General features: G+C 40.4%; 1 protein-coding gene across 1 annotated transcript in view; it reads left to right on the top strand.

The window, feature by feature from the left end:
- MYO3B (myosin IIIB) overlaps positions 1–18,643 on the top strand; it is a 471,877-nt gene that overhangs the window by 94,362 nt on the left and 358,872 nt on the right. Inside the window, exons 6-8 of the mRNA XM_057747118.1 lie at positions 3,163–3,267; positions 3,503–3,602; positions 14,337–14,413. Coding sequence (XP_057603101.1) covers positions 3,163–3,267; positions 3,503–3,602; positions 14,337–14,413 — 282 coding nt within the window. The remainder of the gene's footprint in view (positions 1–3,162; positions 3,268–3,502; positions 3,603–14,336; positions 14,414–18,643) is intronic.

Raw genomic sequence — 18,643 nt, 5'->3', positions numbered from 1 at the left:
AAGACTGTACTCCTCAGCAGGGCACACCTGTCATTCCCTGTTCCCCACTTTATTTCCCCATCTCCCTGCTTTAGGATTCTGTCCCTTTGTCCCAACAGTGGCAGAGTATGTAGAACTCAAAGACACATAGACGTAGACAATATATACGTTCAGGCAGACAGACACACTACCTCCCCCCTCATTCTTTTGTGCTGCCTTTCTTTGCACGTGGTGTTCCTTTTCCAGGGATGCTCTTCTTCTTGTCCACCTGCCATAAGCTCCTTTGTCCTTCAGACTCATTGTATGCGTTATGTTCTCTGGGAGGATTTCCCACACTGTTCCCCCTTCACCCTAGCGCAACAGAAGTCACCATTCTCTCTTCGGTGCCACCACCCTCCCCTGCGCACACCCTTGCTTCCACCTGCCACTCTTCGCACTCCTGTGTCCATTTCTGGTGCTGAGCGCTTTGAGGGCAGGGACTGTGTTCATGATTGAGCAATGGGCGATAAACTGGGTGGTCACAAACTATTGAGAACAAAGAGGTAACTTTTCAATAATAAACCCAACGTTGTGCTTGAGCCCCCAGCCTGCCTAGAGGAGACAATTGATTTTAACTCATCCTGTTAAACTTGGTCCACTGAATGACTTCTTCGGGAAGAGGCAAGTTCTGGGAATTTGTATCTCATTTTCACAGTCTGGTTCAAAGCTTAGTCACTTGGATAAGGACTTAGGTTTTTAATGGTTTTCTCTTTCCCTCTTCCTCTTTCCTTCTCCTGGGTGACACCGGGATCTGGATGCAGCAAATGCTCATGTAAAGCCATGGCAGTGAGGCCAGGGACCTCCACCTGTGTGGTGACCCCAAGGCCTTAGTCTGTCTTTGGTGTCTCCCCATATCCCAGTTCCCTGATACACCTTCTTGACTGTCTTTCTTTCTCAAACTCTAGCCTTGACCCTGTCCCCAAATGGAGCATTAAGTTCTGAATCTCATGCAAGTCATGAGCAGGCCGTAGGGAACTGTTAGAATCCCAGGCTTGATGGACCTCACCATACTTTACTGCCATTCCATCAGCATGGACACCCCTTTGTTGGCATGAGGCTCCCGTGAGGAGGTCTCCCCTTAGATTTCCACATAAAAAGAGGTTCATAAGCAACAGTTTCATTATCAGTATCCCCTTATACAGACCCCCTAAGAAGGAGCATTGTCACCCTAATCTATTCTCTCAAGCTCTCAAAGCCCCATGCCATCAGCCCCAGAAGGGCTTTTCTTTTTGTGGGTCGAGAACTTCCCTTATGTCATGTCCTATGTTCTTCCATGATCATCATTTGACTCTGGTCAGTTTAATTTTTGTTCCTTGGAATATAGAATCTAATTTGGGGAGTCCTGAGAAAATTATTTTATGCTGTGTCGAAAGCCTAGCTTTTAAGATTATTCTACAAATCGTGACACTGAAAATGGATTCGTTGCTCAAGAGAGTGTGAGACTGAACATTGAATGTTATGTGCCCTTTCAGGGTCATGTAAGACACAGTTGAAATACAAAGAATGTGAAATCCCTTGGAAGATGTTACCCTGGTATTCAATGTTAGGGCCATGAGAGGTGTCCGTTTTGAGTTACAAATTACGCCTGACATTGGTAGCGAGAGGCTTCCAAGGAAACTTGTATAATCCCAGACTCATGGGACCACTATAGTCTTCAGTGCATTTCACTGTTCTTGGCTCCCTCCTGAATCATTCCTGAGAGATAGTAAGTTTATCCTCGTTTTAAAGATTCCTAATTTTATATTAAATTTTTAGTCAAATACTATTGTTTAAGAGCAACTTAAATGGTAAAAACATGGGCAGATTCAGTCCCAGTTTATCTTGATTGTTAATGTGTGTGCAAGGTAGCTGCTGCATATGTAGTGGGGAATGATACATCAAACAGAAACATCTGCTCACCATTTATTAAAACCTTGCAGATGTTCATAATTAGAGTCAAATAGATCCTAACGTATTATTATCTTGATAAAGAGTGTCTTCTTTTAGGAAAGGTGCTAATCTGTGCTCCTCAGATTTCCTTGCTTACGAAAAGGCCGGTTGACTCAAGCAGCCACAACCCAGAGGACCCCCCACTGTTCACTAGTTAACTCCCAAATTGTAGACAAAGTGCCAGGAGGAAACCCAGGTCTCTAAAACAGGGTTTTAACCTTTATAAGGACAAGGAGGGCTCTGAGAATCTGACAATAGCTCTCAATTTTCTAAGCAACAAAATGCAGACTGCATATGCAACATGCTGCCTACAGATTCAAGATATTTACAATTCCTGCTCAAACCTGCTAGGAACCCTTGATTTAAGATGGCATGTAGCAAACCCAAACCTGCACATTGCCTTCTGCACTTAGTCAAAATTATCCTTAAAAACCCTTAAACTGCTGTAAAAGAATAGTATGCCTGGTTTATGCACTCTCAAATCTCAGTAATGTACAATATGTAAAAGAGCAAATATGATATATGTTTACAGTGTTTTTAATTATAGGAATAAAAAAGAACATAAAGTTGGCAGACTTCTAAAGTTAAATATGAAAATTTAAAGGCATATATGATACAACTCCACTCCATAAATTTGACATGCAGTGGCAACTCTAGAAAGAGCTGCTGGTTGGGCCTCTGGTGCCTGCAGTGCCAGCACTGGAGACAGGAAGATTTGAAATAAAATGTATTCCCGCCTAAGTATCAAGGGCGTCCATCTTGCTTCTTTCAGTCTTTCCTTCAAAATGAAAGTTTTTTTAAAAAAGCTAGACAATATTCATGTAAAATGAAAAACATCCAATAAGTCACCATGATTACTTATATGCTTTCTCTTTTTGATTTCTAAATAATGTCTTGTGCTTTTATATTTTGACAGTTTAAAAAAATCAACTTTTTGGACATACACTTTCACTCAGGAATCATCACCTTGAAAAAATACACACACACACACACACACACACACACACTCTCTCTCTCTCTCTCACACAGAGTACCAGATTTGACTGTGTAGTGGAAAATTGAAGTTTAATTGTTCCAACCTGGAGTTTTGTGATTTGCATGTTTATTTTACTACATTGGGTCAGTAATCAGTGGATTTTTCTTCTTAATGTGTTTTTCTTTTCTTTTTGTATGTGTTCTCTTGCTCTCTCTCTCCCCCCGCACCTCCTCTTGCAGCTGTGTAATGGGGGCTCCGTGACCGAGCTTGTCAAAGGTCTCCTCAGGTGTGGCCAGCAGCTGGACGAAGCAGTGATCTCATATATCTTATATGGAGCCCTCTTGGTAAGGACGTCCATCAAGCTGGGGGCAGAGGGGGCAGTTTGTCACCGGTTGGCTCCCCATTGCATATTAATGAGGAGAAACTGCCCTGTAATATGCAAGATGTATAAAAGCAGGGAGGTGTAGCCAAATGTGAACTTTGATTAGATTTTAAATAGTAGGGTAATTGTTTAAAAATAACCACGTAACTTTTCCTTTTCTCTTTCCTGTTATTTGGTGGTGGTGGGACGCCATGCAGGGCCTTCAGCATTTGCACAATAACCGAATCATCCACCGTGACGTCAAGGGGAATAACATTCTTCTGACAACAGAAGGAGGAGTTAAGCTCGTTGACTTTGGTAATGACTGCTTGTCATTTGTTTTCTTGATGTGTGCTGTTTAGCCAAAGGCAACAATTTATTGCAATCTCAGAAGACTGGGGCCTCTTTTCTACGCCATAGGCTGAGGGCCTTTGCAGTCACACACAGGCTGCAGAGTGGGGGGGTTCACCAGATGGATCACTCTAGGAGATGCTGTTTGTTAATCTATTTTCAGCTTTAGAAGCAATTTTATTAAAGAGAGAATATAAAAGTGTTTCAGAAGAATTTGAGGGAAAAACTTTGGTTTTCTGGGAAGGAATTCACATCTCAAGGCAATTGTGTATAACTTACATTTTTGTCTATTTTTTTGCGTATGAAAAGAGAAAGCAGTTTGGTCTTTCAAATGACTTTCTCTAGCCTTAGGCATACTTATTCCCAATGAGCAGAAGGTAGAATAGTCCTTTGGGTCTGGAAGCTAACATCCCCTTAAATTGCGATTATTGCTGCTACACGTGAGGCTGGTTAAACTGGAAACATTAACGGGAAATGGAAGTGTGAAAGGAAACGCCGGGCAATATCACCTAAGGCCAGAGAACTAGTAAATATCTGCTGGCAACACTCCTGTGTTGAGAGTCACAAACTAACAAGCCATTTGATTTTCCTTTTTAAGTTTATCAAATGGTTTAATCTTCTAAACGAGTTCAACAACAGTTAGTACTTCAGCATGATTGTTATAAATAATGAGAGAACATTTGCAGAACCACTTTTTAAAATGTTCTTTAGCAATGTCAGCATAGTAGGAGAAAAGATTGATGATTTTGAATATTCATTGTTTAATTCGTAAGGAAGACTTCAGTGTTAAAATGTATCAGTGAATCATTTGCTCAGAAGAAATTACTCAAAAGTAAATGAAACTACACTAAGTATATTGGTCTTTACTAAAAAGCAAAGAAAAATTGCAGAGGGTTTAAATAGAGTTTAAAGATCCCTGTTTGGCTTCCTAATAAAGAATAAAGAATACAAGCGAAAAAACAACCCATGGTCCTTGACAAATCTATGCCTAATGTTTTTAAAGTTACGTTCTTTGCTGATGAGCACGTGTATTCGGGTTCCTAAGTTCTTATCATCAACAGCATTAGTGGCAACCATTGTTATTCTCTTAAGGGCTGCGTTAAATGTCTGCTTGGTATAAAAGAATATCTTATATTTGTAAAATACTTTACAATTTATAAATCATTTTCACAGTTGGTCTCTTGCTTGGTATTTAAGAACTCTCTGTGTCAGCTGTGATGAATAGCATTATCCCCAGTTTGAAGGTGAGAAAACTGAGGCTCAGAGTGAGGTTGTCTGCTTGAGGTCATAAAATTAGGAAAAGGCATAATTGAGATGGGAAACAGGTCTGATTCCTAATCCAGTGTACCTTTACATCCATTGTGGCATAAAGAAGAGAGCTGGCTGAAGACTGAGACAAAATAGATTGGAATTATATTAAAATTCAGGTCCTCAACATTGAGCCCTAGATAATAATATTATTAGTCAATTTCTTTTTCCATTTGACAAATGTGTTTTTCTTGACAGGTTTCCAGCCTTCTAGGTAAGATAAGGCACTGAAAACTTTTTTTTTTTTTTTAATTTTCTTATTTTTTTATTTTTTTTGGGGGGGTACACCAGGTTCAATCAACTGTTTTTATACACATATCCCCATATTCCCTCCCTTCCTTGATGCCCCCCCCTCGAGTCCCCCCCACCCTCCCTGCCCCAGTCCTCTAAGGCATCTTCCATCCTCGAGTTGGACTCCCTTTGTTATACAACTTCCCACTGACTATTTTACAGTTGGTAGTATATATATGTCTGTGCTACTCTCTCGCTTCGTCTCAGTTTCCCCTTCACCCCCCGCCCCCTCCCATACCTCGAGTTCTTCAGTCCATTCTCTGTATCTGCTTCCTTGTTCTTGTCACTGAGTTCATCAGTACCATTTTTAGATTCCGTATATGTGAGTTAGCATACAATATTTGTCCTTCTCTTTCTGACTTACTTCACTCTGTATGACAGATTGTAGTTCTATCCACCTCATTACATATAGCTCCATCTCATCCCTTTTTATAGCTGAGTAATATTCCATTGTATATATATGCCACATCTTCTGTATCCATTCATTTGTTGATGGGCATTTAGGTTGCTTCCATGTCCTGGCTATTGTAAAGAGTGCTGCAATAAACATTATGGTACAAGTTTCTTTTGGGATTATGGTTTTCTTTGGGTATATGCCCAAGAGTGGGATTACTGGATCATATGGTAGTTCTATTTGTAGTTTTTGAAGGAACCAAATTGTTTTCCATAGTGGCTGTACCAACTTACAGTCCCACCAACAGTGCAGGAGAGTTCCCTTTTCTCCACACCCTCTCCAACATTTGTTGTTTCCAGACTTTGTGATGATGGCCATTCTGATTGGTGTGAGGTGATACCTCACTGTGGCTTTGACTTGCATTTCTCTGATGATGAGTGATGTTGAGCATCTTTTCATGTGTTTGTTGGCCATCTGTATGTCTTCTTTGGAGAAATGTCTATTTAGGTCTTCTGCCCATTTGTGGATTGGGTTATTTGCTTTTTTGGTATGAAGCTGCATGAGCTGCTTGTATATTTTGGAGGTTAATCCTTTGTCCGTTGTTTCATAGGCAATCATTTTTTCCCATTCTGAGGGTTGCCTTTTAGTCTTGTTTATGGTTTCTTTTGCTGTGCAAAAGCTTTTAAGTTTCATGAGGTCCCATTCGTTTATTCTTGATTTTATTTCCCTGATTCTAGGAGGTGGGTCAAAAAGGATGTTGCTTTGATGTATGTCAAAGAGTGTTCTGCCTATGTTTTCCTCTAGGAGTTTTATCGTGTCTGGCCTTACATGTAGGTCTTTAATCCATTTTGAGTTTATTTTTGTGGATGGTGTTAGGAAGTGTTCTAATTTCATTCTTTTACATGTTGCTGTCCAATTTTCCCAGCACCACTTATGGAAGAGGCTGTCTTTTTTCCATTGTATATTCTTGCCTCCTTTGTCAAAGATAAGGTGCCCATATGTGTTTGGGCTTACTTCTGAGTTCTCTATTCTATTCCATTGATCTTCCTTTCTATTTTTGTGCCAGTACCATACTGTCTTGATCACTATGGCCTTGTAGTATAGTTTGAAGTCAGGAAGCCTAATTCCACCAACTCCATTTTTCCTTCTCAAGATTGCTTTGGCTATTCGGGGTCTTTTGTGTTTCCATACAAATCGTAAGATTTCTTGCTCTAGTTCTGTGAAAAATGCCATTGGTAATTTGATCGGGATTGCATTGAATCTGTAAATTGCTTTGGGTAGTACAGTCATTTTCACGATGTTGATTCTTCCAATCCAGGAACATGGTATGTCCCTCCATCTGTTTGTGTCATCTTTGATTTCTTTCATCAATGTCTTAAAGTTTTCTGCATACAGATCTTTTGCCTCCTTAGGCAGGTTTATTCCTAGGTATTTTATTCTTTTGGTTGCAATGGTAAATGGGAGAGTTTCCTTAATTTCTCTTTCTGCTCTTCCATTGTTAGTGTATAGGAATGCGAGAGATTTCTGTGCATTAATTTTGTATCCTGCTACTTTACTAAACTCATCAATTAGTGCTAGCAGTTTTCTGGTAGAGTCTTTAGGGTTTTCTATATATAATATCATGTCATCTGCAAAGAGTGATAATTTTACTTCTTCTTTTCCAATTTGGATTCCTTTAATTTCTTTTTCTTCTCTGATTGCTGTGGCTAACACTTCCAAAACTATGTTGAATAACAGTGGTGAGAGTGGACACCCTTGTCTTGTTCCTGTGCTTAGAGGGAATTCTTCCAGTTTTTCTCCATTGAGAATAATGTTGGCTTTTGGTTTGTCATATATGGCTTTTATTATGTTGAGGTAATTTCCTTCTATGCCCATTTTCTGGAGAGCTTTTATCATAAATGGATGTTGAACTTTGTCAAAAGCTTTTTCTGCATCTATTGAAATGATCATATGGTTTTTATCCTTCAAGTTGTTGATATGATGTATCACGTTGATTGATTTGCGTATATTGAAGAATCCTTGCATCCCAGGGATAAACCCCACTTGATCGTGGTGTATGATTTTTTTAATGTGCTGTTGCAGTCTGTTAGCTAGTATTTTGTTGAGGATTTTTGCATCTATATTCATCAGTGATATTGGTCTGTAGTTTTCTTTTTTTGTGACATCTTTGCCTGGTTTTGGTATCAGGGTGATGGTAGCCTCGTAGAATGAGTTTGGGAGTGCTCCGCCTTCTGCAATATTTTGGAAGAGTTTGAGAAGGATAGGTGTTAACTCTTCTCGAAATGTTTGATAGAATTCGCCTGTGAATCCATCTGGTCCTGGGCTTTTGTTTGTTGGGAGATTTTTAACCACTGCCTCAATTTCTGTACTTGTGATTGGTCTGTTCATGGTTTCTATTTCTTCCTGGTTCAGTCTTGGAAGATTGTATTTTTCTAAGAATGTATCCATTTCTTCCAGGTTATCCAATTGATTGGCATATAGTTGCTTGTAGTAGTCTCTCATGATCTTTTGTATTTCTGAGGTGTCCGTTGTGACTTCTCCTTTTTCATTTCTAATTCTGTTGATTTGCATCTTCTCCCTTTTTTTCTTGATGAGTCTGGCTAATGGTTTATCAATTTTGTTAATCTTCTCAAAGAACCAGCTTTTAGTTTCATTTATTTTTCTTATGGTTTCTTTCCTTTCTTTTTCATTTATTTCTGCTCTGATCTTTATGATTTCTTTCCTTCTGCTCCCTTTGGGGTTTCTTTGTTCTTCTTTCTCTAGTTGTTTGAGGTGTAAGGTTAGGTTGTTTATTCGATCATTTTCTTGTTTCTTAAGGTAGGACTGTATTGCTATAAACTTCCCTCTTAGAACTGCTTTTGCTGCGTCCCATAGGTTTTGGGTTGTTGTGTTTTCGTTGTCATTTGTTTCTAGATATTTTTTGATGTCCTCTTTGATTTCTGTAGTGATTCCTTGGTTGTTTAAGAGTGAATTGTTTAGCCTCCATGTGTTTGTATTTTTTGCAGGTTTTTTCCTGTAATTGATATCTAGTCTCATGGCGTTGTGGTCTGAGAAGATATGATTTCAATTTTCTTGAATTTGCTGAGGTTTGATTTGTGACCCAAGATGTGATCTATCCTGGAAAATGTTCCGTGTGCACTTGAGAAGAAAGTGTAGTCTGTCGTTTTTGGATGGAATGTCCTATAAATATCAATTAAGTCGAGATGGTCTAATGTGTCATTTAAAGCTTGTGTGTCTTTATTTATTTTCTGTTTGGATGATCTGTCCATTGATGTAAGTGGGGTGTTCAAGTCTCCCACTATTATTGTGTTACTGTCGATGTCCCCTTTTATAGCTGTTAGCATTTGCCTTATGTATTGAGGTGCTCCTATATTGGGGGCATAGATATTTACCATTGTGATATGTTCTTCTTGGGTGGATCCCTTGATCATTATGTAGTGCCCTTCCTTGTCTCTTTTAATAGTCTTTACTTTCAAGTCTAATTTGTCTGATATGAGTATTGCTACTCCAGCTTTCTTTTGACTTCCATTTGCATGGAATATCTTTTTCCATCCCTTCACTTTCAGCCTATATGTATCCCTTGGTCTGAAGTGGGTTTCTTGTAGGCAGCATATAGAAGGGTCTTGTTTTTGTATCCATTCAGCCAGTCTGTGTCTTTTGGTTGGAGCATTTAATCCATTTACATTTAAAGTGATTATTGACATGTGTGTTCCAATTACCATTTTCTTAATTGTTTTGGGTTTGTATTTGTAGGTGTTTTCCTTTTCTTGTGTTTCCTACTTAGAGAAGTTCCTTTAGCACTTGTTGTAAGGCTGGTTTGGTGGTGCTGAATTCTCTTAACTTTTGCTTGTCTGGAAAGCTTTTGATTTCTCCCTCAAATCTGAATGAGATTCTTGCTGGGTAGAGTATTCTTGGCTGTAGGTTTCTCTCTTTCAGGACTTTCAGTATATCCTGCCATTCCCTTCTGGCCTGCAGAGTTTCTGTAGAAAGGTCAGCTGTTATCCTGATGGGTTTTCCCTTATATGTTGTTTGTTGCTTTTCTCTTGCTGCTTTTAATATTTTTTCTTTGTGTTTAATTGTTGTTAGTTTGATTAATAGGTGTCTTGGTGTATTTCTCCTTGGGTTTATTCTGTATGGGACTCTTTGTGCTTCTTGGACTTGGTTCATTATTTCCTTTCCCATGTTGGGGAAGTTTTCCACTAGAACCTCTTCAAATATTTTCTCAGACCCTTTCTTGTTTTCTTCTTCTTCTGAGATGCCTATAATTCGAATGTTGGTACGTTTAAGGTTATCACTGAGGTCTCTGAGGCTGTCTTCTAGTCTTTTTATTTTTTTTTCTTTTTCCTGCTCTGTGGCATTTATTTCTCCCATTCTATCTTCCAACTCACTTATTCGTTCTTCTGCCTCAGTCATTCTGCTGGTTATAGCATCTAGAGTATTTTTAATTTCAGTTATTTTGTTATCCATTGCTGTTTGTTTTTCTGAGTTCTTATGAACTGTTTCTTGTACTTTCTCTATTTTGTTATTGAGATTTTGTATCATTTTGACTATCATTACTCTAAATTCTTTTTCAGGCATTTTTCCTATTTCCTCCTCATTTATTTGGTCTTGTGGGTTTTTTTCCTGCTCTTTGCCTGCATGGGGTTTCTTTGTTTCCTCATGGTTGTCCAAGCTTTTGGGGTTGCTTGTCCTGGTGATAGAGGTGTTTATAGAAGACTGTCCAAGCCTCAGACTAATGTCCAAGTATTGGATTAAACAAATATTCAGTCTAGGAAACACATACATGTATAAGACACACAATTATTGAATCCGTTAGGACATAAGGCTCTAGAAAGACCTGACAGAACCCCAGTGTGCTATCAGATATTCAAAGAGAAACCCAGCAGAAATTGACAACTGAAACAGAACAAATCAGAGACAAAAGCAAAAGCAAACAAACAACAAATAATACCCTACACATACAAACATCAATCCAGGGAGATTTTGTAAGCTAGGATCAAATATAGAAATGAGCTGGAGTACCACCAGAGAGAATGGAGATTCTCAGAATGTAATTAGACAACTGTACTAAGAACTAAGATAAAGACAAAAACCTAATATTAATACCAAGGCAGTGCATCATCTGGAGAATAGAGCAAGGAGTCTGAGCAGACTGATAGTGTTGCTTATAAGTATGTTAAGATAAAATACACTTAAAATGGCTGGAAGAAAGGGGAACAGAAGAGCGTAATGTGGTTGGAAATATGCAAAGAAAAAGAAAGGAATAGAAGTGTATAAAAGAAAGGGATGAAAGGAAAGTATGAAAGATATTTTGTCCGTACTACCAAAAACTTAGCTAGATATAGAAGTATATAAAAAGGCAAAAAAATAAAAAATAAAAAAAATAAAAAATATCCTTAAAAAATTATGTTGTAAAACTTGTAGATCCCTTAGGGCTAAGATCGTATTTAATAAATCAAAAAAAAAAAAAAAAAAAAGAGAGAGAGAGAGAAAGAAAAAAAAAAAAAAAATCCAGAACTGATCCCAGAATGAACCAGTTCAATAGGTATTGATACTACTATTTCTGTTTCCTTAGCGTCTCAGCTGTAAGTGTCCTTCTCCTTGCCTTGGGTTTTTTTTTTTGCATTATTCTGTGACCAGCAGAGGTTCCTTTATTGTTCGTCTGTAAGCCTCGGTGTGTGGGGCGGGAGAGGGTACAATAGTGGCTCCTTCTCCTGGGAGTGAGTGAGCAGTGGCGCACTGTTGTTTCAGTCAGGCTTGGAGGTGCCTGTTGCAGAGGGCGCTGGTGGCTCAGGCATAAACAGAAAGTCTTAGAGTTGGGCCTCTCTCGGGGTTTTTTCTTTTTGATGCTGTTTTTTTTTTTTTTTCTCTTGGCAGCCTCCCTGCTGCTGGCGTTGCAAGGAGTTTTAATCTAGCCCCGCCCGAGTGCCTGAGGGTGCTTGTTATCCCTGAGCGCCTTAGGTGGCCCGCAGGGCGTCTCTCCACTGCCTGTTGCAGAGGCACCGAAAGAGAGGGAGAGGCTATGCGCGCGGCTCCTCCTCCCCGCCCGGGAGCCTGCAGCCTCCAGCCGCCAGCCATCATGGCCGGGCAGTTCTCAGGGACCGGCACTCCTCTCCGCGGACCTCCTCCCTCCTGTCCTCTCGGTCCGTCACCCTACCGGCAACAATGTTTCTCCCCCTGAACCAGCTCTCCGGTTCCCACGCTCCCGCTCCTGGACCCTCCGTTCAGCCGCGCATCGATGTCTCGGTCCGGGAACGCTGAGCTGCACTGCGGACCCTCCGTATGTTTCTCACTCCCTCCCGTCTGCCGCAGCTCCGCCGCTTCACCCTCTTTGAGCCCTAGTAGATGCCTCCCTACCGGCTATGTCGGGCTCCCCGCAGCCCTTTCTGGTGTCCGAGGCCGTCTGCTGGTGTTCAGCTGGTTCTCTGTGGGAATGACTGCGTCCTTCCGTGCATTCCCAATGCATCTGTGGAGAGGGATGCACTCCACGTCTCTCTACTTCGCTGCCATCTTTTTCACTCTGAAAACTTTTTTTTTTATGTTGCTGTTGCTGCTTCTTTTATTTTATTTTATTTTATTAATTTTATTTTTTAAGCTCTTTATTGGAATATAATTGCTTTACACTCTTGTACCAGCTTTTGAGGTACACCAAAGTGAATCAGCTGTATTTATTCATATATCCCTATATCCCCTCCCTCCCGCGACTCCCTCCTACCCTCCCTGTCCTGGCCCTCTAAGACATCACCCATCATCGAGTTGATCTCCCTTTGTTATACAGCAACTTTCCACTAGCTAGCTATTTTATAGTTGGTAGTGTATATATGTCTGTGCTACTCTCTCACTTTGTCCAGGCTTCCCCTTCGCCCCCTGCCCCCCCAACCCCATGTCCTCCAGTCCATTCTCTACATCTGCATCCTTATTCTTGCCCTGTCACTGGGTTCATCCGTACCTTTTTTTTTTTTTTTTAGATTCCGTGTACATGAGTTAGCATACAATATTTGTTTTTCTTTTTCTAGCTTACTTCACTCTGTATGACAGACTCTAGGTCTATCCACCTCATTACATATAGCTCCATTTCATTCCTTTTTATGGCTGAGTAATAGTCCATTGTATATATATGCCACATCTTCTTTATCCATTCATCTGTTGATGGGCATTTAGGTTGCTTCCATGTCCTGGCTATTGTAAATAGCACTGTAATGAACATTACGGGACATGTATCTTTTTGGATTACGGTTTTCTCTGGGTATATGCCCAGTAGTGGGATTACTGGATCATGTGGTAGTTCTATTTTTAGTTTTTTAAGGAACCTCCAAACTGTTTTCCATAGTGGCTGTACCAACTTACATTCCCACCAACAGTGCAGAAGGGTTCCCTTTTCTCCACACCCTCTCCAACATTTGTTGTTTCTAGATTTTTTGTTGATGGCCATTCCAACCAGTGTGAGGTGATACCTGACTGTGGCTTTGATTTGCATTTCTCTAATGATTAGTGATGGTGACCATGTTTTCATGTGTTTGTTAGCCATCTGTATGTCTTCTTTGGAGAAATGTCTATTTAGGTCTTCTGCTCATTTGTGGATTGGGTTATTTGCTTTTTTGGTATGAAGCTGCATAAGCTGCTTGTATATTTTGGAGATTAATCCTTTGTCCATTGCTTCGTTGGCAAGTATTTTCTCCCATTCTGAGAGTTGTCTTCTTGTCTTGTTTATGGTTTCTTTCACTGTGCAAAAGCTTTTAAGTTTCATTAGGTCCCACTTGTGTTCTGGGAAGTGGGTCAAAAAGGATCTTGCTTTGATGGATGTCCTAGAGTGGTCTGCCTATGTTTTCCTCTAGGAGTTTTATAGTGTCTGGCCTTACATTTAGGTCTTTAATGCATTTTGAGTTTATTTTTGTGTATGGTGTTAGGAAGTGTTCTAATTTCATTCTTTCACACATAGCTGTCCAATTTTCCCAGCACCACTTATTGAAGAGGCTGTCTTTTTTCCATTGTATATTCTTGCCTCCTTTGTCAAAGATAAGGTGCCCATATGTGCTTGGGTTTGCCTCTGAGTTCTCTATTCTGTTCCATTGATCTTCCTTTGCACTGAAAACTTTTTATGTCTACACTGATGCTCTATGGTAGATAATACCTGCCAATTTTCTTCCTCCATCAAATGAAGCACCATTTTAAGAAAGATATCACCTGAAATATTTTGGAAATATAATAGGAAGGTATTTGGGGTTGATCCTAGTTCTTGATGTTTTCTTTTGATTCCAGTTTTGCAGCAGTGTGGATAGAAATGCTCATTAGGAAAAAAAATATTCTAGTGATTTAGATAGAGTGATAAATACTCCCACACAGCGGCTGGCAAACTACAGCCTGTGAGCCGAGTCTGACCTGCCTCCTGTTTTCGTACGGCCTGTGAACTAAGAACGGTTTTTACATTTTTAAATGGTTAGGGAAAAAAATCAAAAGAAGAATAATTTATGACACATGAAAACTGTATGCATCCATAAATAAGCTTTTGTGGAAACCACATGCATTTGCTGCTGTGTTGTCTGTGCTGCTTCTACACTACAGGGGCAGAGCTGAATAGTTGTGACAGAGCCTCAGGCTCACAAAGCCTAAGGTATTTACTATCTGACCCTTTATGGAAGAAGGTTGCCAGCCCCCGGTCTAGCATCACCCTCTGCTCACTGCTGACTTATGACACCGTTTTCTTACAGGCGTCTCAGCTCAGCTCACCAGCACACGTCTGCGGAGAAACACATCTGTTGGCACCCCATTCTGGATGGCCCCTGAGGTAAGCGGAGGGCATCTGTTTCTTTGTTGAGAGCCTTGGTACGATGCCTTTTTATGGGAAAGTCACACACTTCACAAAACCTTCAGGAAGAAGAAAATCCTTTACCCTCATTGAACTGTGAGAGTTCTGGTTTGGTGGGTGGTAATGAAGACACTTAATTTCAGAAAAGCGGGATTAAGTCACAGCTGGCTCATAGAATACCTTCATGCAGTTAGTAAAAGGTGCCCCCTCCAGAAGATGCAGCCTTCTCCAAGGGTCATGGCTTGGCAAGTTCATCCAGCCATTGGGTCAATTAGAAAAAGTCACCTTCCCTGGGTAGATGCAGCCCCACTGACACCTGGCTTGGTGAAGAGACAGATTTCAGCTGCGGCTGGCCTACACAACTATATGCCTTAGTCCTGGTTGGTTTTTTTTTTTTTTTTGTTACTAGATACATAGCAGCTTCTCTTGTGTACTTCTTTGGCTCTCTAGTAAAACCTGGGATTTGGCCCTAATGTGGTTGTGGCATCGCCACAGAATCCTCTGTGAAATGACACATGTAGAAGTTTGGGGACTCTTCGGGCTAGATACCGCATACCCTGAAACACAGGTACTGTACAGCCTTGCCTGCCAGGTTAGCATGTAATTCCACAGCACTCTGGCCTGAGAACAGCTCTCTGGGATCAAGCAAATGGGTTCTTTTAATAAGAGGACTTGGGCAATCATCTCCTTAGCTGTCTTTCCATCTCCATTCTGTCCCTGGGCTTTCCTTCCGCTGTATGACTGCCAAGGTGGTATCCTAATACAGTAATCAGCTCACGCCCATATGCTCAAATTTCTTCCATCTTAATGGCCTTCTCTTTCATACTTGGATAATGGACAGACCCATTTTAGAGAAAAAGAAAATTCCTGCAGATTCTAGTGTTTACTTAAATCTTAAATATTTCTTAAATTGATTTTAAAAACCACGGAACTAGATTTGCCCTTATCTAGTCTCTTATATTTATAAAACTATAAAACCAAAAGGGAAAAAATATACTATGAAAAAACTACAGAGCCAGGAACCTTCAAGTAAGCAGCTTTAATTTAATGAGACAAATGACATTGTTTTGTGAAACTCAGTTGTCCTTTGCAATGTGAATATGTTTCAGAGCATGACGGCATGGATTATTTTGAGTTATTTTGTCGTCCTTACTACCACATACTATGTGGTGACCCAGTTCTCCCACCACTTTACTCTGTTTCAGCGAGAATGATCTCTCTGTTTAAACAGCATCTCCTTTGGCCTCGAATTGGTACATCTCTGTTGGCTTGGTGCCAGCTTAATAATAAACATAAATATGGGCCCTGAGATTGTGTAGCAAATCCCATCCAGGTGACCTGGAGTGTGTTTTTACTGCAACTTCTCCCATGTTATCATTATTAATAAAATTATCATTGGAACAAAAGGAAAAACATACAATTCTCATAGGGAACCTCAGGAACCCCACTTTGAGAAACACTGAAGAGAAACAAAGTCAAGATTCCTTTGAATGGGGAACAAAGCCCTTCATTTTCCAGCCTCTCTACTGTCCAGCCTCACCTTAGGTTACTTTTCCCCAATTTGCTTGTTTTTAATACCTCAACAGCAGTGAACAACAGGTCATTCTCCAAACCTATCCTTATATGTCATTCCTTTAAGCCTTTCCAAATATTGTTACATCATCTGGAGTGGCCCCCAGAACTCTGGAATATTCCTCCTCAACCTTCAAGTCTCAGCTCAAATGCAACTCCCCTGGGAAACCTTCCCTCATCCTTGGCCAACTGAGACGCTTTTTCCTGAGTTTCCACTGCAGCCTTTATACCCTCCATTAGCAAGCCATGACCATTGTATTGTAGTTGTTGGCAAGCAGGGCTCCCAACTGGACTTTAAACTCTGGCAGGGCCTTGGGACTCCCAGCTCTCAGCGTAGTGCTTGGTACAGATCAGATGCTTAATAAGCATCTGTTGGCTAAATGAGTACATCGGTAAAAACCCAAAGGAGAAGTTGAATTTGGAGGGTAGCTTGAGGAGGGCTTTAAAACTATTGGTATTTGCAAATTTCTCTGTAGATTTTGATTAATTTACTGTTAAAGGAAAACATAACTGAGCCACTCAACTCATATTTAGGGTGGCATAACTCAGAAGATGGTGTTCCTGTTCCAATCCACAGCAAATTGATGTTCTCAGAACCACCGAGTGCAAATAAGAGAAACCTGCTCTTGGCTTTGTACGTTTCTCATGAGGTGTTTGTGACTTTTAAGTTTCAGCTGTGTTGAAGAAAATATGTAGAGTGTTTCTATTAGGGGCAGTTTAGTGGTCCACGGTGAGCTTCTGTTGCCCAGGTTGCCTGGAACTGGTTCCCTTCTCATCAGGGAAAAACCAGTGTCGCATCTTGCCTACTGTAGTGGGTAAGTTGAGGAGTAGGCCCATTACAGGGCAGAGACCTTGACAGTGCCTCTCAGGAGCAAGTGCCCAGTTGCTCTGTGTGTGACTCAGAGGTTCTCTCAGGATGTGTGCTTGCATCCAAGATACTTTGGGACCAGGCTGCAGTTCTCGGGGCTCAGTCCTACATATTCCTCACATTTTTATTTTTCAAATGGAGAATTACTCTTTTCAACAAAGAGTCTTTTAAGAATGTCTATGGGAATAATCTTCTATTTGTCAGTTCAACAAACTTTTATAAAAATAATTTTTATTTTATTGAAGTATAGTTGATTTACAATGTTGTGTTAAATTCTGCTGTATAGCAGTGATTCAGTTATACATATACATATATATATTCTTTCTCATATTCCTTTCCATTATAGTTTATCACAGGATATTGGACATAGTTCCCTGTCTCTATAGTACATCCTTGTTGTTTATCCATTCTGTATATAATAGTTTGCATCTGCTAATCCCAAACTCCCAATCCATCCCTCCCCCACCCCCTCTCCCCCTTGGAAACCACATGTCTGTTCTGTATGTCTGTGAGTCATTTCTGTTTCAGAGATAAGTTCATTTGTGTCATAGTTTAGATTCCACATATAAGTGATGTTATATGGTATCTATCTTTGACTTACTTTGCTTAGTATGGTAATCTCTAGGTCCATCCATGTTGCTGCAGATGGCATTATTTCATTACTTTTTATGGCTGAGTAGCATTTCATTCGGCAAACATTTATACTCTCTTCTGTGAGCCAGGCTTTGGGTCAAGAGGAGTCCTTGAAAGTGTAACCAGTAATGGTTCTAACGGACATTGTCTTCATACGGTGGCCTGCATAGTATATTGATCTTAACATGGCTTCACTTCTGCTTGTGTGAATAAGTGGTATTTAGATTAAATATGACAGCAATGTATGAAATGCCAATACCCGTGGAATAAAACCATTGGATGCCACCAGGGCTTTTATTTTGAATACGCAGCTGAATGATCCTTGATCCTATTTTGTTTTTGAGATATTGAACCAAATTACTCTTTTCCCATTTGTATTTCCATTTTGACTTCACCAGCCCGAGTAACTACAATATTTAATTCAAATAGGCTATGGATCAAGCCAGGTAGCTAATGGAATGTGACCAGACCACCATCAAATTTTGACGCACAGTCCAAACAACAGTTTAGCGGGGCAGCTCAAAGCTGCAGCATGAACTGCCTATCATATTCACAACACTCTCCACTTATTTCCTCTTGCCATCTCATGTGGACACTAGCCAAACTGAAGGATGCTGGGTAAAAGCAGTATCAACTCATCAGTGTAGGAGAAGAGAAGTTTTAGGTGGTGTGCTTAGTGTAATAGTACTTTGAAACAATGCTACTGGGGAAATATTGGCTGGCAGAGTAAGAGTTCATCTAAAAGTCAAGGTCAGTACAGCTTTTTACAAACTGAGTATGTCAGTAGCATACTGTGACTCAAGAAGATGATTTTAAGAGAGAAAGAAAGATGCTGAACATAGAAACTGTATTTAACAGATTATCCTGGGCAAAATGACGTCAGCAATAGGAAATGACGTTTCTCCTGTGAGTGCAGAGGTAGGTGGTTCCAGACTTTGTTGATTCAGCAGCTCAGTAAAGCCATCAAAAACCCAGGTTCTTAGATTTCACTGGCTGTGACCGCTGCAAGTTACATGGCTTTGTTGTTAGGGACAGACCTGGGGGTGATTATGACAACATCGTCTGTGAGTGTCTGAGGGGCAGCAAGGGCTCCAGCGTTCCAGCAACCACCAGTGCAAGCACCCGTGGTACACTCC

The sequence above is a fragment of the Hippopotamus amphibius genome, chromosome 8 (assembly GCF_030028045.1).
Source record: "Hippopotamus amphibius kiboko isolate mHipAmp2 chromosome 8, mHipAmp2.hap2, whole genome shotgun sequence".
Taxonomy (NCBI): Eukaryota; Metazoa; Chordata; class Mammalia; order Artiodactyla; family Hippopotamidae; genus Hippopotamus; species Hippopotamus amphibius.
This window is presented reverse-complemented; position numbering and strand designations above follow the sequence as displayed.